Raw genomic sequence first — 25,545 nt, 5'->3', positions numbered from 1 at the left:
GAAATATTTTCTGTTATGTACAAAAATATGAAAGACATGTTTATCACATGAATTATGGATTTCCATTGCTTGTATTAAATTATAGGAGCAGCTCATATGCTATGAAGATGATTTGATTTTATTACTAATATCATCTAAGCTGGGTGCAGTGGCATATGCCTATGATTCCAGTACCTAGGAAATGGAGGTAGGAGAATCAACTCAAGGCTAGCCTTAGCCAAACAGTGAGTCCCTATCTCAAAAAAAAAAAAAAACCAAAAAAACAAAAAACCCTCAAAACAAAGTTAATTTTAAAAGATTAAGACTGATATTTTTCATAAAGACATGTGTGTGTGTGTGTGTGTGTGTGTGTGTGTGTGTGTGTGTGTGTGTGTGTGTGCAGACCACATATAAGTTGGGAAATGTCACAAGATCTTCTCTGGGTTTCTATGAAGATATATTAAGGGCTCTAACATACTAAGAACATTTGTTATTGTCAAATTTATAATTTGTCAGCTTCAGGGATACAATCCATTTACAGTGGTTAATTCTTCACTTCAGAGTTTTTATGGTATTAACATTGGATACTCATAAAAGATAGGAAATACCATCTTTGAAAACCCAGTTTATAATATGTCTAAAAATTAAGCCTTAATTTTTTAAAGATTAACTTTTAAAAAAATATGTGAATATGTATGTGTATGTGTGTGGGCATGCCCATATGATTACAGATGCCTACGGAGTCCAAAAAAGAGTGTCAGATCCCTTGGGGCTTGGAGTTACAGGTGGTTGTGAGATGTCCAATGTAGGTGCTGGGAGCCAAACTTAGGCCCTCTGAAAGATCACTATGTGTTCTCGACTGCTAAGCTATGCCTCCAGCTCAAGAACTTAAATTCTTGACACATTCATCATAGATTGTGTCTTGAAACTTTGCACACAAAATTCTAAAGTTCATGATTCTTCATTGGCTGACCATAATATGTTGACTGGAAAGATATTTCCTATTCTTTTAGCTTAAGCCAAAGTAAGCAGCTCCACCATGTCATGAGAATTCTTTAAGTCAATACTGTCCAAAATAGAGAGCGTGTGAGCCTCATATGTAAGGGGAGACATCTGATCAGCACACTCTGTCAAGTCACTTTAAGGGCTGAGGAGTTGGCTCAGTGGGTAGCAATGCTTAGTTTTACTGCCATGAGGGCTTGAACTCATGTCTCCAGCACCTAGTTAAAAAATCAGGTCATGGCTACATATGACTGTAACTCCATCACTGAGTATAGGAAGAGTGTAACTAGTTTTCTTTTGGGCCACCAACCAGCTACCAAATAAAGACAGGGAGACTTACTATTAGTTAGGAATGATTGGTCTTAGCTTATGCTTGTCCCACTAGCTCTTATAACTTAATTTAACCTGTTTCTCTTCATTTATGTTTTGCCTTAGGGCTTTTTACCTTTCTTTCATTCTGTATGTCCTACTCCGTGTCTGTCTGTCTGGTGGCTGCCTAGCTGGCTGGCCCTGGGCATCTCTCTCTCTTTTCTCCCTCGTTCTCTCTTCTTTCTTTCTTGAGCCTAGATTTCCCCTCCTTCTTATTCTCTCTTTTTTGCCAATTCTGCCTACTCCTCTACTGCCTACCTAATGGCCATTTAACTTTTTATTAGACCAATCAGGTGCCTTAGGCAGGCAAAGCAATAGAACTGTACATCATTAAACAAATGAAGCATAAAAAAGTAACACACATTTACATAGTTAAAGTAACATTCTGCAACATAAACAAATGTAACACATCTTTGCCTAGTTAAAGTAATATTCCACAGCAGAAGAGACAGGAAAATTTCTGAATTTGCTGGATAGCCAGTCTAATGGGGGTGAGGGAGTGGTGGGTGGTGGGAAGGCAAACTATTGTATCAAGAGAATACTGTGTAAAGTGATAGGGAATGACATCCAGTGCCTTCTCCTGGCCTCTGCAAAATCACACATAAGGTATAGGCACATGCATACACACACACACACACACACACACACACACACACAAATGCTTGCGTGTACACATGTATAGAGTCACTTTTCTATCAAATACAGCAAAACCTGAGATAATCAAATTCTAAAGAGAAGCCTCGTGTGTGTGTGTGTGTGTGTGTGTGTGTGTGTGTGTGTGTGTGGTGTGTTGTGGTGTGTGTGTGTGTTGTGTGCACATGTTCTTGTGTGCAGGCATGGAAGTCAGAGGTCAACACTGAGTGTCTTTGCTTATTGCTTGTCACCTTATTTTTTTTTAAAGACACAGTCACAGCCTCTCATTGAACCCAGAGCTCAACAATTCAGTTATATTTGCTGGCCAGTGAGGGTCTGTGATCTACCCATGTATTGGAGAAATTATTTTGGCCACTCCACGTAGTTAAAAGGATATTTATTTAATGGCGTAACTCACAAATTAAGTAATGGGTAGGTCGCAGGGTCTGGGGAAGGTGTATTGCAATCCAGCGGTGTTCTCCGGAGCTCTGCACAGTCCACCTTTCACCGTTCAGCGTCCCGGCACCGAGAGAGTGCACAGAGAGAGCACTGGCCCATCTAGCTCTCAGGTCCCCAGGCACCTCCCCTTGCCCAGCCTCGTAGGTGTGACAGTTGCCAGAGTCTCAATGGGGGTTGGAACTTCCAGATCCAAGCTGGAATGGCTACCCACTACACCCATGTCTACTTTCAAAGTGCTGGGGTTATAGATATGTGCTTTATGTGGGTGCTTGGGATCTGAAACAGGTCCCCGTTATTACATGACAGACAATGTAAGGATGGAGCTGTCCCCTCTGGTGACCCTGTAACTTTGGACCTGTGGCAGCACACTAAGATGGGAAGAAGTAGCAGCGGGAAACTGCTTACCTCGTGAATGGGAGGTGAAAGAGAGGAAGAGGAAGGTCATGGCTCTCACTTTATTCTCGGGGATATGTCCCCACGGCCTAAAGACCTTTATGTTCCTTTAAAAGCTCCACCTTTTAGAGTCACTCCCACATGCCAATAGGAGCACAGATAAGAGAGCTTTACCCTATCAACCTGTAGGGAACACTTATGCAAAACATAGCACAGATTAAAAAGTAGAAAGATTTCTGTGGCAACAATCTTTATAATGTATAGTAATAGATCGCCATGTGAAGGAATATGTTCTGAGAAATGAGTCATTGGGCAATTTCTTTGTTGTGGAACCATCATAGAGTGTATTTACCTGAACTGAGATAGTGTGGCCTCTTACACACCTATATTATATGGTACAACCTTTGCTCCCAAGCTACAAATTGCACAGCGTGTTTCTGAACTGAATCTCTCGACAACTATGTCAGAATGCTAAATGCTTTTGAGTCTAACTATATCCAAATACAGGAAAGCCACTGTGAAATACAGTGTGATAAAGTGCATGGGGAGCCACCCAGAAGAAAACTTGCTCCAGGTAAAGGACTAGGGGTTGCTCCAAGCTACTTACAAGTGAGCAGCGAGTGAACTAGAAGACATCAAATCTCACTGTGTACTATCTTGCTTGTAAAAAATTAAAAATATTGTTCTTCCTTCAATAATAAATTTAGCTCTGTTTAGAATATCCTTAATTTTTTTTTTGGAAACTTCTTGACTTTTTTGTAATGTCAGCTTAAAACACAAATGTTATAGTCTTTCTTTATATCTCTATAATGTAAGCTTTAATCTATTTAAAATTTTATTTTTCTTAAAATATTTTATTACCTCTGTCTGTCTGTCTGTCTATCCATCCGTCGATCCATGGAGGACAAGGAAGTGTATGTGGAGGTCACAGGACAAATGTTGTAGTTGGTTATCTACTTTCACCATGCGGGTTTTGGGGATCAAATTCAGATCATTAGGTTTAGCAGCAAGCGCCTTTACCTGCAGAAACACCACACTGGCCCACTTCCACTTTTAATTGTTGTTGTTAAAACTAAGATACAGAGCCTAGATGCGCTGCTCTATATCTTATTATCACTGTTAATTACTATCTTTAGTATATATAGTCAGTCCCTGGGGATGGTCTTCACTGTCAACACATTCATAACGCTGCAATCTTCTGTTTTAATAAAGCCTTCTTCTGGATCCTTCTTGAAGAGCCTGTCAGAGGCAGCCAACTTACATATGGCTATAAATATATTTAAGTGGAAGGAATGCACTTTGAAAATAAAAGTATAATATAGTAAATATATAAACCAGGCACAATCATTTACTGTTATCAAGTATTATGTATGTGCTGTGCACAACTGTGTGTGACTCTCAGCACAGTAGGTTTTATATTTCACACTAGTATCCCATCAAAAGTAAGTCTTGGGGCTGGGGAGACAGCTCTGCATTTACCCTGCTAAGCCTGATAGAAGGCCTGTGTTAAATTCTTGGGACCGACTTGGTGGGGGGAGAAAATTGGAACCTTCAAGTTGTCTTCTGACCTCCACAGGCATGCTCTGGATTACACACACACACACACACACACACACACACACACACACACACACACACACACACCACTATCCCCAGTAAATGTAAATAAAAGGATATAACAAAACATTCTTTAAAGTATGTTCCGTGCTATGCTACAATTTTCTGATGGATTAATGTCACTTGGAAACAGGATTTTTAAAAAAAATTTCTCTTGTAATCTTATGAGACTGTTGCCACATAAATTCTGATGTACTTATTCCAATTGCCCAAAATATTATAGTTTTGACTTGTAAAACAAGGTAAATTTATTTGTTTATAATGTATCTTATATTGTCACTTTTGCACTATATCTTCCCAACATGGCATGGATTTTATACTTATGGCACATGTCGATTTGCTCTGGACACTTTGCAAGCACTCAATGCCCACCCACTGTTTGTAGAGACCGTATTGACAGTGCACCATCAGACTGAGAGAAAACCTTTGGAATGTTAACGTTATTCAACATCAGACTTCTTGGCATGAAAACCTTGCGTTCTTAGAAAACAAGAGCATTCCAACTTGCAGAGAGGTTTTCTGTATTAAAGGCAAATATTTGGGAATAAACACCTGGCTTCTGTTCCATGTCTGGGCTTCGGCAACACCCTCACACTGTCTTTTTTGATCTGGTCTGTTCTAAAGCAGACCCGGAGAGTGCTCAGTTCTGCTCAAGTGCCAACTGAGAATCCAGCTGTGGGCCAAGACAAAACCAAAATATATCGTGCCCTGGCATTTTCTTGCCTACTTTAAAAAGTGTCTTCTGTGGGTGTCTGGAAGGGCTCAGATGTGAACCACATCTCCCATCTTTTTTGTTTTGTTTTTTTGTTTGTTTGGATCCAGGATGAAATGAGGACGAAGTCTTTTTTATACTCAGGGATGTTTTGATTCATCCTCCGTGGTGGTACAAAAGTCCCCCAGCACTGCCACTCTCGTGCTTCCAAGTCCATCACGCATCCCGCCTCCAACAGTGCCATCATCCTTTAACAGGGAAGCCATCTTATGCCAGGGTTTCCCTAGGCTTCCAAAAGAACACTGGTTATTTAGTGCTAAGATAGGTGAAGAAGGATCTCTTACTCTAAAGCAAATTAATTTATATGACTCAATCACTCAAAGAGCCTTCTAACATCAGTGATAGCACCTGACTTGTAGTCTTGGTTCTGTGTGTTATTCAGATGAAAAAAAAATTCACGTTTATGTTCAGGCTGCATGGGTAAACTGAGTTTAGCTTTGTTTCTACTTAATTGGTAATGGTTACTCTTGTATTTTGGATCCTGATCTAGATGGGAAGTGCAGCCATTTGACAATACGCCCTCTCAGGAGGGTGCCTTTTCGGGGTTGGGGTGGGGGTGTTAAGAAATGCTCAACCAACTTTCTACCATTTGAGCAATTCTTTTCTTCCTCCTGTGTGTTTAACCACCTCCTACACCCCCCACCCCCCCACCCCCGGTTGCTAAAGCTTTACCAGCAGAGATAACCTTCTACAAAGGCTGGTCCTTCACTTCCATTACTCATTATAGATGGCCATATCCACTTGGCACAGTCGACTCAGCTTTGTGCCGTCATTTTTAGGGCACAGGAAGTCTTCAGATGAACACATGAAATAGAGTTTGTTTGGTAAAGCAGAGCTGTAGGTCCGAAGGCAATGGTGCAGGAGGTCATTTCCAGGGATCCACAGAGAGGGTGCGCTCTCACAGATTAGGATGCATTGGTGGGACAAGCCGGTAGGAATAGCTAAGGGTATTGCCAGGGCTCAGTCTAGTTACATTTAGGGACACAGGACGAATAAACGAATGTGGAGAGATCTGGAAAGGTGGATCTTCTGTAGGAGAATGTAGAGAAAGCAGCTGCTGCCGTCCTACGTGTCTCTAAAGTCTCAGTCGGGCTTTGCTCTCCTATCCCCCCACTCCCACCCCCACAAGGAGAAAGCTAATCTCGGGGACCTGGTGCGGCCCGCTCCTCTTCGCCCACAAGAGGTGTCACCTCCCCGCCACCCCTCCGCCCTCGGTCTCCTGCCCCGCCCTCGGGCGGGTGGCTGGCAGCGGTGCCCGCGGAGGCGCGGCAGGGGCGGGCCCTGTCCCTCGAGGCAGCCCGCGGGGCCAGTGGCAGGAGCGGCGCGCCGCCAGCCGCGGGGGGCGTGGGATGGGGGAGGCGGCGGAGGGGAGCGCCCGCTGCCACTAGAGCCAACCGCGCACTTCCGAAGGGTGTCGCGGCTGCGCTCCCCTCCCGCGCCCCGGGAACTTCAAAGCGGCCCGCGCCGCCCGGTCGGTCGCCCCGCTGCGCTCTGGGGCCCCCCGCAGCCCCGTACGGCCGCCTGGTGGCCATGACCCCAGCGCGCGGCTCCGCACTGAGCCTGGCCCTCCTGCTGGTAGCCCTGGGCGCCGAGCTCGCCGCAGGTACGGTGGGTGTCTCTTCTTGGTGCTGGTGGGGGTGGGAGTGGGGGCCGTCTGCGGGTGAGCACGGGTGACAGAAGCTACTCTGAGCCAGGTGGCCGTCCTGTAAACCAAGGGGGAAACGGCAGCCGAGCTGAGAGGGGGCGCAGGGCAAGGAGCAGCGTGGGCACCTGATGTCTGGCAGTTGAAGGGGTGGGTGTACAGGTGTTTGCGGGGACGGAATCATCAGGGGAGGGAAAAAAAAAAGGCAAGGACGTGGGGTTTGGAGAGAGGGGCTGAGGTGGATGATTAATTTGAGGGCAGTTTGCAGCAGAGGGAGTAGGGAAGCATTTGTAGGTGCGTGCTTGGCTGGGAGCTGGGCGGCACTACTTCACGCTGCAGGGACTTGGAGGAGTGCAGGTGCGCTCTGGGGGTGGCTCCGAGTGGAGCCCCAGAGAGACGCACAAGGATGGGCGCATGGTGGGGGAGGAGGTGGCAACTTACTTGAGTTTTAGGAGGTGAAATACCTGCCCAAGGCCGTTGGTGCCCAATCTTGGGAGGCAGGAAAGGGGGCTTAAGTCTGCGTGGCTTGCAATGCACGTTGCTTTCGAGGTATGGTTTTTACTCAGTTTCCGGAAGGGGGAGGGGGTTATGGCAAGCGTCCCAGCGTTTATAACAGGTCTGTGCTTCGATAGGCTAAATAGAGCCCTCGACCCGAGCTAGAATCCAAACGTTTCTTTTACAGTGCTTACTAGAAACTGGGGCAAATGCATCTTTGGTTTAAAAAAAAAAAAAAAAAAACCCAACAACAACAATCATAGTCTGCTCTGACTAGAAATCTTTAGCTCTGAAACTATCTGTACATTGCCCTGAATTACAGAGAACAGGGACAGATTCTTCCCCAACTCAGTCTTTAAAAATTTCAATCAGGAATTGAAGACATTTGCAAATAAAAAACTGGTGTTTTTCCACAGAGCGGTACTTTGTCCGAAGCTGATTTTGATGCTTTTTTTTTTTTTTTTTTTTCTCAGACGACAATCTGTTTGACATTAATAGCTATATTCAGGGCGGGTAGTTTTCCTCGTAGTGACATGTGCAAGAGACTGTTTTGAACAGTATGATTGCTGTCATGTACAGATTTCAGACGGCCTGAGAGAACTACCAAGTACAACATTCAAGTTAAAAAGCGATAATTGGAAAGAATTAAGCGATAAAATTGGAGGATGAAAACATTCTACCCATCTTTGGGAAAGCAGTTACTCTAATGCAGCCAGGAAGACAATTCGGGAAAGTTAGAGTTCAGAAAATTCATCGATGGGGACAGAGCTGACTGCAGCAAAGTCTTCCTAGAAAATAAGTGAGCACTCCATTAACTCAGGACATTCTTGACAATTGAATAGAATTTGCCAGCCCAAACGACAAAACAAACCCAAAAGGCTGCCTTCAAAGCATCACGATTTTGATTGGCTACCTGTGAACCTATTTCTCTAGGCTAACCAAGTTATTATTTTTATTTGGGAGAATATTTTTTTTAAGGACACAGAGCCAATTATACTTTTTTATGTATACTTGGAAGATATGTTTTGCTCTATAACACAATTTTTAGAAAGTTTGAAAAACCAAGGCACACCAACATAATAATATATGTTCTATTATGTTCTTGACAAAGCATGGGAACTTTTGACACTATATATAATATATATGTGTGTGCACGCGTGTATAAAATTACATATATATATATATATATATATATATTCCACTTAAACTTGATTGTTTCCTTAAAAGCTGAGATACCAGAGAAATGCATAATATGGAACTAATGTGTCAAAATAGTGGTGAACTTGTTAAAGTTGAACTTTTCTAAGCAACTTTTCTATCCAATGCAATCATTTTCAGATTTTTTTAAAAGGAAACTTGAAGCCTTTTTGTGTCCCACATAAGCAGTACAAATTGTTTTCTATTAATAATGGAACAAAACATTATTTGTTCCAGGACTTATATAATTCTTTGATGACTTTTTAGACTTACTTATTTTTATTTTATGTGTATGAACATATGTCTACATGTGTATATTTTCACGTGCATGTGTGTGTATACCATATGGTTGCCTGGTGCCTGAGGAAGCCAGAAGAGGGTGTTGGATCCTCTGGAACTGGAGTAATAGATTGTTGCAATCCACCATATGGGTGCTGGGAATGAACCTGGGTCCTTTGCAAGAGCAACCTGTGCTTTTAACCACTGAACCATGGCTCTAGGGCCCTCTTTGGTGTTTTGATAACAGAATTACAGGTAGGTTTCTCCCCAAATTAAATTGTGTTTCTCAAATGGTTTCTAGTCCCTTTTTGTAAGTTAGGTTGTGAATCCTACTGACCACTTACAAACGTGTACTTGACATTCTTGGCACGTTATATGGGAAGTTGTTCTTGGCATGATGGCATAGTGAAACTGTGTGACAGAAAGCACCAGCTTCCACGCTGGTTGTGCTGTATGCCAAGTGTAGGACCCTGAGTATCTGAAAGTGTGCTAAAGCAGTTGACCCTTTCTGCTTCAGCTGATCTTCTCCAGCATCCCTGTCACCTTTGAGGTGGCCTGGAGTCACAGAAGAGATGATCATTTCTTTTTTGAGCATTCCAGAGTCACAACAGCTGGTGGAATCTTAGAAAAAACTACTCACTGGTCTGTACACAATTGCTTAAAAGGGCTTCTCTGGTTATGTGACTCTTAGATAGCCTGTTGTTGATAAGATGAGGCCTCTGAGCATTTACAACATGCCTTGTTCATACCAAACAAAGAACGGGCAAAAAATGTCCTAGGATACATGCAGGACATACACCTTGTGCATTCTCTTCTGATGTCATGCCATTTCTTTGTTCGTTGGTCAGTAAAGATTTACTGAGAGCCCAGAAAGTTCCATGGCCTCCCTTTATAAGTACAGAGCTAAATGTTTCCTTTAATACAGGTATGGGGCTGAGGGTATCAGGTAGTGAGATGTGCTTCCCCAAGCAGCAGTTAGCAGTTTAGAAAACTCAGAGGCATGTCTGGAAGAGAAAGTGAAAACCTGGAGGTGAGCGTAAAAAGGCAAAGGCTGGTGCCACCTTTGCCCTCTTTAGGCCCAGTCATTTATTGGTTGATGGGCACAAATGGAGCAAGAGCCTTTCTGGTTCCAAGGAAGAGATATCCCTGGCCTAGAAGAAACTGTGTGGGCACCCTTGGGGGTTATTTCACCATCCTCTAAACTATTCAAGGCTTTTATCTAGCCTCACACTTACAGGGAAGCAAGATCATGAGCTCCCCCAATTCATTTGAGAATTACAAAAATACAAAGACTTTGAAGTGGCAGAGCACAGGAAGCTGAGGTGGACATTATTTGACTCAAGCAATGGACATTTCAGGGGCAAGATAGAATGCAGGGGAAACCAGTCCAGGGGAAGGAGCAGACTGTTGTCAGAGAGCAGCAGTTGATTAATTCAGTTGAGCTTTAAATGTCCCTTAGACACTAAAGTGAAGATCTTGAGTTAGAAATTGATTTTAGGGGTCTGGAGTTCAGAGGATATGTCTGGGCTGATGGTAAAACAAAAACAAAAACAAACAAACAAACAAACAAAAAACGAACCAAGGCCATTTGAAGATAATTTTGAAAGATATGTCAGATTCTCAGTTTTAGTAACCAAAACACAGACCCAGTTAAATTGAGTTTCAGGTAATAATGAATACAGTTTTAGTCTTCATGTGTCACTGATATAACACTGGACATACATATATTAAAAACTAGCTGGGTGGCAGTGGCACATGCCTTCAATCCCAGCACTCCCAGGCAGATCTCTGTGTGTTTGAGGCCAGCCTAGTCTACAGAGTGACTTCCAGAACAATGGGGACTATTATACAAAGAAACCATATCTCAAAAAACAAACAAACAAACAAACAAAAAACTAAAACCAAACCAAAGCCAAAACAAAAACCACACACCCACCCACACACCAATTAGTTTCTGTGTAAATCTAAGTTCATTGGGAACTCTCTGACTATAGTTGGAAGCCCAATGTGAAGGAAATACTGTGATAATATGAATCCTTGCTGCACATATCCATGGCTTTTTATTGAAAGAACAGTGTGGGCCTCTTTTTCATGTCAGGTCTCTTAAAACTTATGTTCTGGCTCTGCCTCTGTCCCAGGTTGATTCTCAGGACAGGTCACTGTGAGCTCTTTGAACAGGGAGTCCCCCTACTTTTGTATGGCCTAGAGGCAATTCTAGCCTTTTTCTATGTGATTTTGAATATCTCAACATAAAAACCGATGCAAAAGAGACAAACATAATTCTCGGTGGTCCTCAGAAGTGACTGTTGTATCAAGACAGTTGGTTTCACCCCAGTTTGCAGCCTTTTAAAAATGACTGTTATTTATAAATGCCATTATTTTCCTTTTGAATAATCTTTTGTTTGTTTGCTCTTTTCCGGGAAATTCTTCCAGGCAGTAAAGACTGACCTGAGTCGCTTTTCTCAGTGGTACCTGTACCACTTACTGCAAATCAGCTGTTGCAAATCAGAGACCGGACAAGGTCATGATTATGGAGGCTGTTGAGCCCTGTAGGACCTGCTCTGTCTAATACAATTTGTGGTTTGGGGACGTGATTTAAGAGCATGATTGCAAGTCTTTTGGGAAAGGAGCCAGAATATGAAAACAGAAGCCAGAGGCTATTTAGTTTCTGCACTGGCTTAGGTCCCACCTGCCACTGCTCTCTCCAGCTGATTGGCATTGTCTTCCTGAGTGGATACTTGAACTCATGGACTCTTAAGTTCTAGATATTCTCCCACATATAGAAATAACTTATTGTAATATGTAACAAAGTGAATTTTCAAATATCAATGATAAGCTCAAAGGACAAAGCAAAATTTCTAAGAACAAAGTGCAAGGCATGCCACATCTTATGGCTTCATCTTTGAGGTATCTTCTGGATCTTTCTGCTGATATGGCTTGCTACATATTAATATTTTTTTTCAGCCAGTTGCCAACACTTCAGAGTTTAACTTTATTTTAAAATAGTGTGATATGTTTACAAGCAATGTACAAGGGATGCTTAGATATCATCTTGGCTCACACACCTTCCCTTGGTTAAATGTGGAGACCTAGAAAGAGGCTGCATTTGGCAGAGCAAAAGAAAATAAGTTTTTGTTACTTGGTACCTTGACCCCCAACTTCATGGCAAATGTCCAATATACTCTACCTTAGTAACTCAATAGTCAAGGAATCAATGAAGGAGACCTGTGGGAGCACTGATAAGTCAGAATCCTAGATCCAGACACTATATCTTTGAAAGGCCATCAAATAAGAGGCAGGTCATGGGCTCCCCAACACCCTACACACTAGTGTAGCTCTCACGGCGACCTGTGAGGGATCCAGGCAATGATGTGATGTGAGGAATAGATATGGTAGAGTATCTTCTACACTGAAGCTGAGCTTACTTTTTCTGTGCTCCTTTGGAAAAAGAGATAGAAGATAAAGCCATGACTCTGAATTCTGTATATTTCTTGTTTTTGAGAGTTGAGTCACAAACTCTGAGGGCTACCTGGTTCCTAGAATGTGAACAATACAAGTGTCTACTTTCCCTTAAGGATCCAGTAAGAAGGAAATGGAAGAAGGAGATAGGTGGGAATGTGAAACAGGCAGAAAGATGATTTCCCCTCAAGCCCAACGGTTACTTCCCATCTTGCACCTCACTTCCCTGCTCTGATTGGCTAGAGAGGTTCTACTTATTCTCATTCGTCACTTTTTCCCCACTAAAATCACTCACCTTTTCTATTATTCTCTTCTGTCTTCCGGGGAGTAGGCATGCCAAGATATTGTCTCTTTGGAGCTGTTTTAAATTAATCCTCTCAAGAATTCATGGGTGAATCATTCTGTATGACTCAAGGGCTTGCTTATTATTTTTTAAAACAATTTAAATTTGCAATGACTTATATGTCCCAAATTAGAGCAATCTACTTTTTCATTAAACTTTTCACATAGAAAATACCACTAGGATGCTCAAATTTTGAAAGTGAAACAGACATTCCTCACTTCCACTCCAGTCTGCTTTGTCATCTTAATCCCATGGTAAGGCACAGGGACAGTGACAGGGGCCACATACCTTTGTGATGATTAAAAGTTTTGAATAACTTCATGATTGATTTAAATAGTTTTTTTTTTTTTTTTTGGTGGTCAAAAATAGGACAAGACAAAATCTAGTCCATCAGGACCTGGAAAATGGTAATTCCACTGCAAAATGTTTCATACATGCATGCTTATCCAAGAGATGGTAATTGAGAGAGTGCTAATCCAGATTAGAATGGTTTTTAAGAAACAGGCTGTTTTAAAACAGAGCCAGAATATATTAAAAAGTATTAACTCATCACAGCTCACAGTTCTATCTGATGACACTTTCCTGGCCTGCTCTGCTAGATGTGTATTTTTTTCTTCTTTTCTACCACCCCCATTATCACTCTTCAAGAGTAAAAATTCGACTCTGAACATTTGCCTGCTCTCGGAGTTATAGTAAGACACTGTTTTCACTTAAACTCCACTTACAGTCTGCAGTCTGTATTTCCAGGAAATAGACAATGCACTCACCCCGGAAGACTGAAAGGATAGTTGTAGAATTAGAAGATTCCTTATAGGATAATAAATGTGTACTTGAATGAAAATATTGAAAAAAAACCTCATTGCTAGGACCGGTCTCTAGCTATATTTGACTATAAAGCACTGCTTTTTTCATTTGAAGAAAGTTGACTTCAGTAAAACAATTGGAACCCTTTAAAAGAGCTGAGAGCTGTGAATCAGCTCAAGATGTTTGGGGTTTTGTCATTGGTGTAGAGTTTTGTTTTTGTTTTTGTAATAACTCATCATCTGTCACACTTTGTCAGGGTGCTCCCATTCGTATTTCTGACACGTGGAACTTGAACTCCATTCCTTCTTACCTTGGCAAATCTGACTAGAAGTTTATCAACTTTATTGATTTATTTCAAAATATATAGCTGTTGGTTTTATTGATTTGTTTGGCACTTTCTCCCAAGTTTATCTTCATGATTTCCTCCTGATACTTACATTGGGTTTGATGTATTTATTTTGATCTTAGTTTCTTGAAATGGTACCTTAGATCAAGGGTTGGCCACTTTTCCTTAAGGGATCTAGTAGTACATACTTCTGTCTTTGAGATGGAGGTCATAAAGTTTCTGTTGCAACTCTCTAGTTCACACTTTGCAGTAATAAAAGCACCCAGAGACAATATATGTGGGCAGGTGATGCTGCAGTTCAACTTTATTTATAAATTGCCCAGACTATAGGGTTGTAGTTTGCTGATGCTTTCTTCAATCATTCAGCTAGGACGTTTGATCTTTTCTAACGCAAGTATTTAAAGTTCTAAGTTTTCAGTTCCACAACTACTTCAGCTCAGCCATGCAGTGTGATCTGTTGTGCTTCCATTTTGATTGAATTCAAAATATTTTCTTGGTAGTTTTGTGGGGCCAATATGGAATATAGATGTCTGTTGTTTAATTTACAAATGTTTTAAGAATTTTTTAAATTAAACTCTAGTTTAACTCCAATGTTGGTTAAAAAATTTACAACTTGTATGATTTCAATTATTTTGAATTCATATTTGTTTTATAGCTCAGCACGCATCTGATCTAGTGGATATGCAGGTGAGGATTCATGGGTTTAACTTCCTCTGAATATCTGCTTGACAGTGCTATTGAAATCTTGTGCATCTTACTGAATTTCTGTCTCATGCTCTTTCAGCTACAGGAGTGTCGATTGAAATTTCTAATTTACCTGTGGATCTGTCTATTTATATTTCTGTCTTTCCCAGACTTTGTTTTCTGGATTTCAGATTCTGTTATTGGATCCATGCACATATAGGATTATTATGTCTTCTTTCCAAAGAGTTTTTAAAAATAGTTTTATGCATATGAGTGTTTTGCCTGCATTTGTGTCCCTGTAACATGTGTGTGCCTGGTGCCCATGGAAGCCAGAAGAGGGCATCAGATCATTTGGCACTGGAGTTATGAATGGTTGTGATCCACAGTGTGGGTGCTGGCAATTAAACTTAGGTTGTCTGGAAGAACAGCCAGTGTTCTTAACCCCTGAACCATCTCTCTAGCCCATATTGTGTCTTTCTGACACACATTGGGAAATCTGCTTTATTTCTGGCGTTTTTTTAAAAGGACACATTGCTCTTCATCATTGGTAATAATATTGTTGGCTTTGAAATCTCCTGTCAAAGTAGTCCTTCTATGATTGTCATGGTCAAGAATTTTTTATCTGTTTTTTTTTTTAATTATTAAGGTAGCTACTATAGCTTTCTAGGGTCAAGGGAAGGGTCTACATTTTCCAGATTCTTCCATTTTCTTATGAATTTACATATGGCTTTGTATTTAAGTTGACTTTTTTGTAGCAAGCAAATAGGTGAGTCTTCCTCATCAACTCTTGCATACTTGCCTTTTAACCAGGATGTGTAGAACATATACATCAAATGTATTTATTAGTATGGTTGGGTTTAAAACTGTCCCTTTTTTTTTTAACTGTTAATCTCCTTTCCCCCTTGCCTTCAACTGGCATATTGGACCAAGTACAGGTATTATATATCATTTCCACTATAGTTTGTAAAACACATCTCTTTGTTTTGGTTGTTGCCTCAAAATTCTTACATCCATCTTTAAATGATCATAGTTTAAGAACTCCATCATGCACTTCATCTCTCTTTGTTTTTGTGCCATTAATGGCATCCATTTTCCTTTGAAATATCGTATAAATCATCAAATACATTTGATTATTATAGCTTTAAGAATTTGATTGTGTTTAAAAAAATTAACAAGTGAGCAGTACTTTTCCATTTACCTGTCTATTTATTATATTTTATCAATCAATTGGATCACTTTGCTTTAATCTGAACAATTTTCTATCCCATTGTTTGGTAGTGCACTTTGATAGAAATTAATCATAGTTTGCTTTTATTTTTTATAACGTTTTTATTTTACTTTCCCATCATCCTCTCACTTATTACCTAACTTTTCAATCTTAAAATATCAAAATTAAATAGCTTTGTGCTGACTGGTCACCCACTTTCTACCTCCATTTTTATTACTTGTTGTTTCATTGTTTTTGCCGCATGCTGGCCCACTTGTTCTTGCCTTTCTGTTAATACTCATAGATTTGATGTGTTTCTAAGTAACTTATAGACAGCAGCATGCTTCCTTCTAAATACTTCAGCATGCATATTATACAGAGTTCAATATTTGTTCAAATTTTTCTCCTTTGACCAAATATTTATGTATGATATTCTTGTGTATTCATTTTGAGAACTGCAGCCACCTAGTCTTTAAGAGATATTAATGATTAACTTCACTATGGTGAAGGACACTGACTGCCTCGTGTCCTTCTCCAAGCATTCCTCAATGCCCCACTCCCAAAGACATCTGCCATTTTATTTTTTTTTTGTAGATAAGTTTTGGTTATTTGAATGCTGCTTTGTAACTGTCAGGTTAGTTTGTTGGTAGTTTTGTTCAAATTGTGGATATTTTAACTGAGAGAATTGTGTTGAAATTTTTCCATTATATTCAGTAATTGTCTAATTTTTTCTTTAGTTCTTTCTTGAACATTACTATTATTTTTCATTTATTTATTTATTATTTAGTTTTTCTGTTGTTGCTTTGATTTTTTAAAATGTTCTCTTATACATTACATCTTGACCAAGGCCTCCCCTTCGTCCTCTCCTCTTCCCTACCTCACTTTTCCCTTAGATCCACTTCTCCTCCATTTTGCTTAGAAAAAAAAGCAGGCCTCCCATGAATATCCACTGAACACAACATAACAAATTAAAGTAAGACTAGACACAGATCCTCATATCAAGGTGGCACGGATGAGGCAACCCAGTGGGAGGAAAAGGGTCCCGGGCTCAGGCAAAGAGTCAGAGACAACCCCCACTCCCACTGTCAGGAGTCCCATAAGAACACCAAGCTACGCAACCATAACATATGCAGAGGACCTAGGTCGGACCCATGAAGCCTCCCTAATTGTCTATTTAGTCTCTGTGAGCCCCTGTAAGCCCTGCTTAGTTGATTCTGGAGGCCGGGTTCTCCTAGTGTCCCAATCCCTCTGGCTCCTACAATCCTTCCTCCCCCCTCTTCTCCAAGGTTCCCCTGGCTCTGTCTAGAGTTTGGCTGTGGGTCTCTGTATCTGCTCCCATCAGTTGCTGGATGATGCCTCTCTGATGATTATAGATGTAACCAACCGTCTTATTAAATAAGAAACACAGAAACAATGTAAAAGAGAAAGCCGAGAGGTCAGAGCTCAGAGCTAAAATCTCACCCTTCCGCCTGCGGTGTCTCAGCTTCCCGAATGAGGGTCCTCTTTCCTGTCTGTTCGTCTATTTAAAGTATTTTGTTCTGCCTTCTCATTGGTTGTAAACCAAAACACGTGACTGCCTCGTCACTGTCTGAAGGCACAGCCCCCTAGGTCTTAAAGGCATATGTCTCCAATGCTGGCTATATCCCTGAACACACAGATATCTATGGGATTAAAGGCGTGTGCCACCACCGCCACACTCTTGCAATGGCTCTAATAGCTCTGACCCCCGGGCAACTTTATTTATTAACATACAATCAAAATCACATTTCAGTATAATTAGATTACCACCACAGATGATAGTTGGGTTAGGCACTGATCTATGTCTATCGTTAGGAATCATCTTATTGTTTATTTTTGCCAGTCTTGTTAGGTTCTACCCTGGGTCTCTGGGCTGTGCAGCTTCTGGTTATCTGGTTACTAGCCATGCAAGTAGTGTCAGGTGTGGGCTCTCTCTCATGGCATGGGCTTCAAGTTGGACCAGTCAATGGTTGACCACTCCTACAAGTTCTGCATCATCATTTCCCCAGCTTATTTTGCAGGAAAATAAATTGTAGTTTGAAAGTTTGTGACTGGGTTGGTGTCCTAGTGCCACCACTGGAAGACTTTCCTGTTTGCAGAAGATGGCCAATTCAGGCTCTGTATCCCCCATTACCATGAGTCTCTGTTATAGTTACTCTCACAGTTTCCAGGGAGTTTCTACAGCAGTAGGTTTCCACATCGCTTCCTAAATCCCCCCAGTTCCATTAGTCTCTCCAAATACACTCTCCCACCAATGTGGTTTTTCCCTTTCAGTTTATTTATATGGTGGATTACATTGCCTAATTTTCATATGTTGAAAGGATCCCTGAATCTCTGGGATGATGCCTACTTCATTATGGTGGATGATCTTTTTGAAGTGTTTTTGGATTTTGTTTGCAAGTATTTTATTGACCATTTTTGCGTCTATATTCATGAGGAAAATTGGTCTGTAATTCTCTTTCTTTGTTGAGTCTTTGTGTGGGTTGGGTATCAGGGTGACTGTGGCCTTATAAAATAAATTGGCAATATTTCTTCTGCTTCTATTTTTGTGGACTAATTTGAGGAGTATTGGCATTAGCTCTTTGAACATCTGGTAGAATTATATGGTAAAACCATCTGGCCCTGGACCTTTTTTAGTTGGGAGACTTTTTGGGCCTTTGAGCTAGATTTCTTCTCCTTCTTCTATTCCTATTATTCTTAAGTTTTCTCTTTTCTAATATCCTCAGTTTCCTGGATGTTTTGTGTCGGAAATTTTTGGACTTAACATTTCTTTGACCTATGTACCTATTTTTCTATAGTATCTTCAATACCCGAGATTCTCTCTTCCATCTCTTATATTCTGTTGCTGATGCTACCATCTATAGTTACTGTTTGCTTACTAGTTTTTCCATTTCCAGAATTCCCTAATTTTGTGTTTTCTTTATTGTTTATATTTCCATTTTCAGGTCTTGAATAGTTTCATTCATTTCCTTCAACTGTTTTTTTCTTGGCTTTCTTGAGGGGATTTATTAATTTCTTCCAATTCTTATCTTTTCTTGATTTCCTTAAGAGATTTATCCATTTCCTGCTATCATCTTCATAAAGTAGGTTTTACTGTCATTTCCTTCTGCTCCAGCTGCACTGGAATATTCAGGACTTGTAGTAGGACAGGTGGGCTCTGGTGTGACATACCACCTTGCCCATTGTTGATTGTGTTCTATTGGCATCTAGACATCTGGGTTTGAGGTGATTGTAGGTCTAGGTGCCAGTTTCTAAGTTTGTCTTTGTTGTATGTTTTATTCCTTGATTTCTGTCCTTTCTCTGGTCTTCTGGCTAGAGGGGCTTGTGATTGAGCATCAGGCTTCAACCTAGTTGGGAACTGGACTTCGCATGGCTGGGTTGTCCTCTGGTTTAGCTAAGACATAGCAGGGGTTTTCTGCCTGAGTTGGGGGCTGGAGTTCTGGCAGCCAGTGTGGCCTGTGGTCTAGCCAGGGTCCTCAGCAGCAATTGGGGCCAAAATATGGTGATGGGGAGGGTGAGGCAATTGGAGCTAGGCTGGGGAGGGCACGGAGTGGCAACAGGCAGACTACCTGCAGTTCCGGTGATCAGTATGGCCTCTGGCTAACCAGGAGGTCTTCTCCAGAGTTGGAGGACAGGATACTGTGACAAGGACAGGGGAGGGACTGGGGATAAGGTAGGTGGGAACTGAGAAAGTATGGGCGGTCCATTGGTGAGCAGCTTTCCTGGGGTTCTGGCCTCTGGTGGGGCAGAGGGCTTCAACTGGAGTTGTGGTCCAGGATATGGTGACAAGGAGAGAAGGAGTGATTGGTGGTAGGCTGGGTGGGCACTGAGGGAGTGTTGATGGCCCATGGGCAGGGGGCTTACCTGGTGTTCTGGCTGTAGGCATGGCCTCTGGTAGAGCAGGGGGCTTCCTCAGGGGAGTTGGGGTTATTATTATTATTATTATTAATTATATTATGGTGTGTATGTGTGTGCGTGTGCATGTGCGTGTGTGTATGTGTATGCGCATGTGCTTGCACACCATGGATTGTTTGTGGCAGTCAGAGGGCAACTTGCGGGAGTTGGTTCTCTCCTACTACTGTATAGTTCCTGATAGAACTCAGGTTGTCAGGCTTGACAGTTAACACCTTTGATCATTCAGCCATCTTGCCTGCCTGTCTTTAGTTTTCTCAAATTTTACTTCATGTATTTTGAAATTCTTTTAATTGGACATACATGCATTCATAACTGATTTCTTCCTGATGAACTGACTATTTTATTTTTGTAAGATAACTCCCTTTGATGTAGCTCAGTGAAAGAGTCTCTCAATAATATTATCTTGGTGTCTATATACATATGTCTATATACATATTGTATGTCTATATGACATACAATAATGTCATGATGTATAATGCTTGTGCATATTATTTTTACCATCTTTTTACTCACAACTTATCTATGTTTTTTATCATAGCTGTGAAATCTGTGAGATAGGACTGTAGTGTTCTTTAGCATATGTACTTGGTTCTTGATATTTAATCCTTTGGCAAATGACATTATCTGACTTTAATTAGAGTGGTTAGCCCATAATAATTGATATAGGTATTAACATTCTATCTTTCTATTTGTCTTTCTTTGTTGTTCTTTTTTTCTTTTTTATAGAGGTGGTGCTATTTTTAGTGTTTCATTTTTATTTACTTTACTGATTTCTTTTTTTTTTTTTTTTTTTGGTTTTTCGAGACAGGGTTTCTCTGTGTAGCTTTGCACTTTTCCTGGAACTCGCTTTGGAGACCAGGCTGGCCTCGAACTCACAGAGATCCGCCTGCCTCTGCCTCCTGAGTGCTGGGATTAAAGGCGTGCACCACCACTGCCTGGCCTCTGATTTCTTAATTCTACCTTTTAGTTATTTTTAAATGATTGCTTTGAATTTATTATTTCTTAACTTAATGTTCATTTTCAGTCAATATGATGATTCTACTTACTTTTCATGCTCACACTCCCATCTTCTCACATTACACGTCCCTCTTTACCCTAACATACTCCATTTTAAATGCAAATACCTTATGATAGCATGGGTAAATTTATAAACAGTCTATATACATCAACTACAATATGTTTATGAAAGAGGTTTAGATATGATGCTGATGTTGGAAATAGCATATAGATATGTGTTGATATATGAAGATAACTGTGATGAGAGTCTACGATGGAAAAATGAATGAACTGATGTGATAATTCAGCAGAAGCAAATATTAGATATAAAGAACAGGAGATAAAAAGTATCTTTGATGTGCTCATCAGCAGATTTAACACAGCTAAAGAAAGTATCATAAATTTGAAGACAGAAATTACCCTAAATGAATACAATTATACTATTTTAAAGTTATTATACTAAAACAAAAAGTATCAGAGGATAGAGAAGAAAAGGTACCAAGAAGCAAAACAGGACACTCAATGTGCCAGGCAGTACTGTCATACATGTGTAAGTAGGATAGAAGGAATATCAGCTAATGATTTTTCAGATGTAATGAAAAACTTCAAATTACAATCACAGAAACTCAGAAAACCAAACAGAATGACAACTATCTCTCCTCCTTTAATGTACATTAGTAGATACCTCATATTTTAAATGGTGAGATTCAGAAAAATCCAGAAAAATAGATGCATTACATGTAACTAGAGTTTTCCTGCCTTGCCCACAGTCAGGACAAATTTTTGTCACTCACCAGTCCCACAGCCGCTCAGACCCAACCAAGTAAACACAGAGACTTATATTGCTTGCAAATTGTATGGCCATGGCAGGCTTCTTGCTAACTGTTCTTATAGCTTAAATTAATCCATTTCCATAAATCTATACCTTGCCACGTGGCTTGTGGCTTACCGGCATCTTCAATTACATGTGCAGAAAACTTACGAAAAACAGAAAACAAGTCACATATAATTATAGCAAGCAAAAATCTTTCAACCTCTGGTGGCTTACATCTGAAGTGTACCCTCCAAACTTTGTTCGCAGGTGGTGGTGCTACTGGAAGGTGATTGGATGATGAAGATACTGACCTAGTGAATGCATTAGAGCCTTGATGGGTTCACAATTGAATGGGTTGTCAGGATCTGTTGAAACTGAAGGGAGATTATGAGTGGATGAAGTGGATCACTGGGAGTGTGTCGTTGAAAGGCTTATGTTTCTCCTGGTTTTGTTCATTCTCTCCTCCTGGATGCCAGGAAGGGCCCTGCCTGCCCTCTTGCCATGTTTTTACCTTGCAACAGACCTAAACAATGAATCCAGATGACCATGAACAAAAACCTCTGAAATAATGAGACAAAGTAAATTGTTCCTTACTTAAGTGGGTTATATTATTAGTAATCAAAGTACATGTCTGAAATTGGGATGTTGCAAGGGCAAATTCTACAATAACAAAAGCTGACACTCACCAGGAAGATATGATAATCTCAAATGCATATACACCCAACGGTGGAGCTTCAAATGCATGAAGCAACAGCAATGGAATTGAAAGGGAGAAACACAAAGACCAAGGATGCTCCAAATGTCAGCATGACTAAAACACCCAACTAAGCAAAGCTCAGCATTATATAACACACAATTTTATCTTCTAAAACAGAGAAGAAATTAAAAACCTTAAACAAATAAAACTAGATTTGTTGTCCACAGACCTGCTCTTTAAGACATTTTTGTAAGTATATTAAAGACAGCATAAATATTATATTAGACAGAATATTGGTTATGTACCAACAAGTAAAGATCTACAAGGATGGTAAAAATGAAGAATAATATAAATACATTTTTCCTTGTGTATAAACATTCAAAAGGGTCATTGAGTCTTTAATGCAAAAACAGCAACAACTTTCTGTGACTTTATAGCATGTAAATAGGAAAATGTATGAGAGCCTTAGAACAGAGAGAAAGGGGAACTTGGAGTTTACAAATGTAAATTCCCTAAACCACATGTGAAATGTTGTAATATTATTTGAAGATATGCTAAGTATAGAATACTATGATTTAAAAGGTGTATTGTTTACTCAGAGCAACTTAAAGTATTTTAAAGGAAATATAAATAAAAAACAGTAATGAAAATAAATAAAAAACCAAAAATGCAGAAGTAATTAAATGCTTGAGATCAAATGAAGCAACTAAAGGTATTTTGACAAACTATTAATTAAGAATATATTATGACTCATAAATCCCTGATATAATCATTATACTTAATTCTGACTTTAGAATTTTTTTAAGGTCAAGTAGCCAATGTACAACAATCAGACTAATAGATTTTAAACACCAGTAAACTTTTCTTACTTTTTGAATTAATTATTAGCTGATAATAAAATTATATAATCATAAATAAACAACAAAGACATCAAACCAGATATAAACACAGAAAGCAATTAGCAAGATATTTAGCTCTTAATTCAGTCATATCAACAATCACTAAGTGTAAATGGTTTAAATAAAACAATTTAAAAACTGAGAGCATCAGAGTATGTAAAATGCAATACTCAGTTGTTTATTTTCTATAAAAATCCACTTTGAATATAAGAAATACACTTTAAATATAAAGAACAAATAGGTTAAAGTAGAAAAAACTCATTTCCCTTAAACATTAATTATAAGAAAGTTGAAGTAGTTATATTAGTAACAAATACTGACTGTACAGTTCATTAATTGGGATGTTACAGGGGCTAATTCCATAATAATAAAGGGATATCTTTGCCAAGAATATGTAATAATCTTGAATGTGTGTGCACCCAGCTAAGGAGATTCAATAGCAGGATAAAGGATTGATAGAATTAAAAGGGGATGCAAGCAAACCCAAGATGCTCAAAACCTTTTGCCAAAGGAGATTCCAACTCCCCAAATTTTAGGAAGACATTTGTTCTCTATAAATCCTTCCAGTAGAGAACTGGTGAGAGCCCTTTCTATTCATGGAACCAAAATCACTTGTGTTTTAGTCAGGGTTTCTATTGCTATGAGGAAACACCACTTCCAAAAAGCAAGTTGGGGAGGAAAGGGTTAATTTGGCTTACACTTCCAGATCATAGCCCATCATTGGAGGAAGTCAGAACATTGGAGAAAGTAATTCAAGCAGAGGCAGAAGCTGATGTAGAGGCCATGAAAGGGGAGCTGCTTATTGGCTTGCTCCCCATGGCTTGCTCAGCCTCCTTTCTTATAGAACCTAGGACCACCAGCCCAGGGATAGCACCACCTACAATGGGCTGGGCCCTCCTCCATTGGTCACTACTTGAAAATGTCTTACAGTTGAATCTCATGGAGGTATTACCTCAACTGAGGCTTCTTCCTCTCTGATGACTCTAGCTTGTGTCAAGTTGACACACGAAACCAGCCAGTAAGACTCAGAAGCCAAAACAAAAGAAAATGTCAGACAAATATTTCTCATAAAAATGCAGGATGTTAAAAAAGATGCTATCAAGGCTAAGTTAATGACAATATAATAATAGGGTAATAAGTTATAATCAAGTGAGGTTTACCCTGGGAATGACATGTCTGATGCTACATTTAAAAACATAATAATTGTAAATCACATTTCAGCAGTCTATAGAAGAAAACTATGTGAGATCAATAAATATTTAAAACCCAGATGATAATGTCAGCTACTAAACACTATTGAGGGAATTTAAAGAGCTAAATAAATGAGGTTATATGTTGTATTCACATAATGAGAGGTTGGTTTAAGAAAATGTTTTGATTTGTTTTTGCTTTGTTGAGAGAGGTTCTCTGTATGTAGCCAAACTAGTCACTGTCTGTTTCAGCCTTCTAGGTGTCGGAATTTTAGATGTGAACCATGGTGCCTGGCTGTAAACATTGCTAATATGTTAGTTAACCCTAGACTGTCATATCCTAAACAAAATCCTAGCAGAAATTTTTACAGAATTTGCCAGATTTATTTTAAATTTGTATAGAAAAGTAAAGGAGCCTAATCTTAGTGACTTTTCTATTGCTTTGGTAAGACACCATGACCAAAGCAACTTATAGAAGAAAGAGGATGAGTGTATGTCCATCATCAGTGAGCATGGCACCAGGCAGGAATGACTCTAGAGTAGTGTTGTCATCTTCTGGGGTGTCCCCTAACAGACAAGCCTGAGGGTCGGTCAGTAAAAGGTGCAGAGATGAACCACTCAGGAGCCGGTTTCAGGGAACAGCATCTGCTTTCTTGCAAATGAACAACCACTTACACAGTGGAAGCCATTGTCTATGACTGGTTAGCACACTACCTTGGATTGGATAGTCAGTGCTCATACCACCAGGGGCTGTATGCGGAAGAAGCACATAAGGAACCGTAGAGAGTGCAGTCTCGTCTATAGGCCAGCTACTGGCTGCTCACACTACTTGAGAATTCAGTGTTCTGATTTCAGGAGCATGGTGTGCCATGCTTCTTATTTAGAAGTGGAGTGTGCCAGGTAGGCTGGCTGCCAGGTCATGCCTGTATTTTCTCCTATAGAGCAGTAGATGAGAGCTTACATCCGATCTACACGCATGGGACACAGAGAACTAACAAAATCACATTTTTGAAATCTAAAAGCGGCCAGCTCCCCACTCCCCTCCTCCAAGAAGGCCATACATCCTAATCCTTCCCAAACAATTCCACCAAATGGGAACTAAGCTTTCAGATACATGAGTCTATGGGAGCCATTTTCATTCAAACCACCACAAGCATGGATATCTAAATTTTAAGGAAAGAACTAAGTTGCAACATTTATGATACCCAATTTCAAGGCTTCAAAATCTACAATAATGACTGAAGTTACTGCTCAGTAGTAGGCCACCTGCCTATATGTGACCCTGGGTATGACCCCAGCATTGTAACAACAAACAACGGCAAAGTCCAGTATTTTC

The 25,545-nt window shown here is 40.1% G+C and overlaps 1 protein-coding gene across 1 annotated transcript in view; it reads left to right on the top strand.

Moving 5' to 3' along the window:
* The first annotated feature begins 6,577 nt into the window (after positions 1-6,577).
* The window catches only part of Acvr1c (activin A receptor type 1C), an 87,485-nt gene continuing 68,517 nt past the window's right edge, over positions 6,578-25,545 (top strand). Inside the window, exon 1 of the mRNA XM_006984650.4 lies at positions 6,578-6,827. Coding sequence (XP_006984712.2) covers positions 6,755-6,827 — 73 coding nt within the window. The 5' untranslated portion in view covers positions 6,578-6,754. The remainder of the gene's footprint in view (positions 6,828-25,545) is intronic.

Source organism: Peromyscus maniculatus, chromosome 4 (genome assembly GCF_049852395.1).
Source record: "Peromyscus maniculatus bairdii isolate BWxNUB_F1_BW_parent chromosome 4, HU_Pman_BW_mat_3.1, whole genome shotgun sequence".
NCBI lineage: Eukaryota > Metazoa > Chordata > Mammalia > Rodentia > Cricetidae > Peromyscus > Peromyscus maniculatus.
This window is presented reverse-complemented; position numbering and strand designations above follow the sequence as displayed.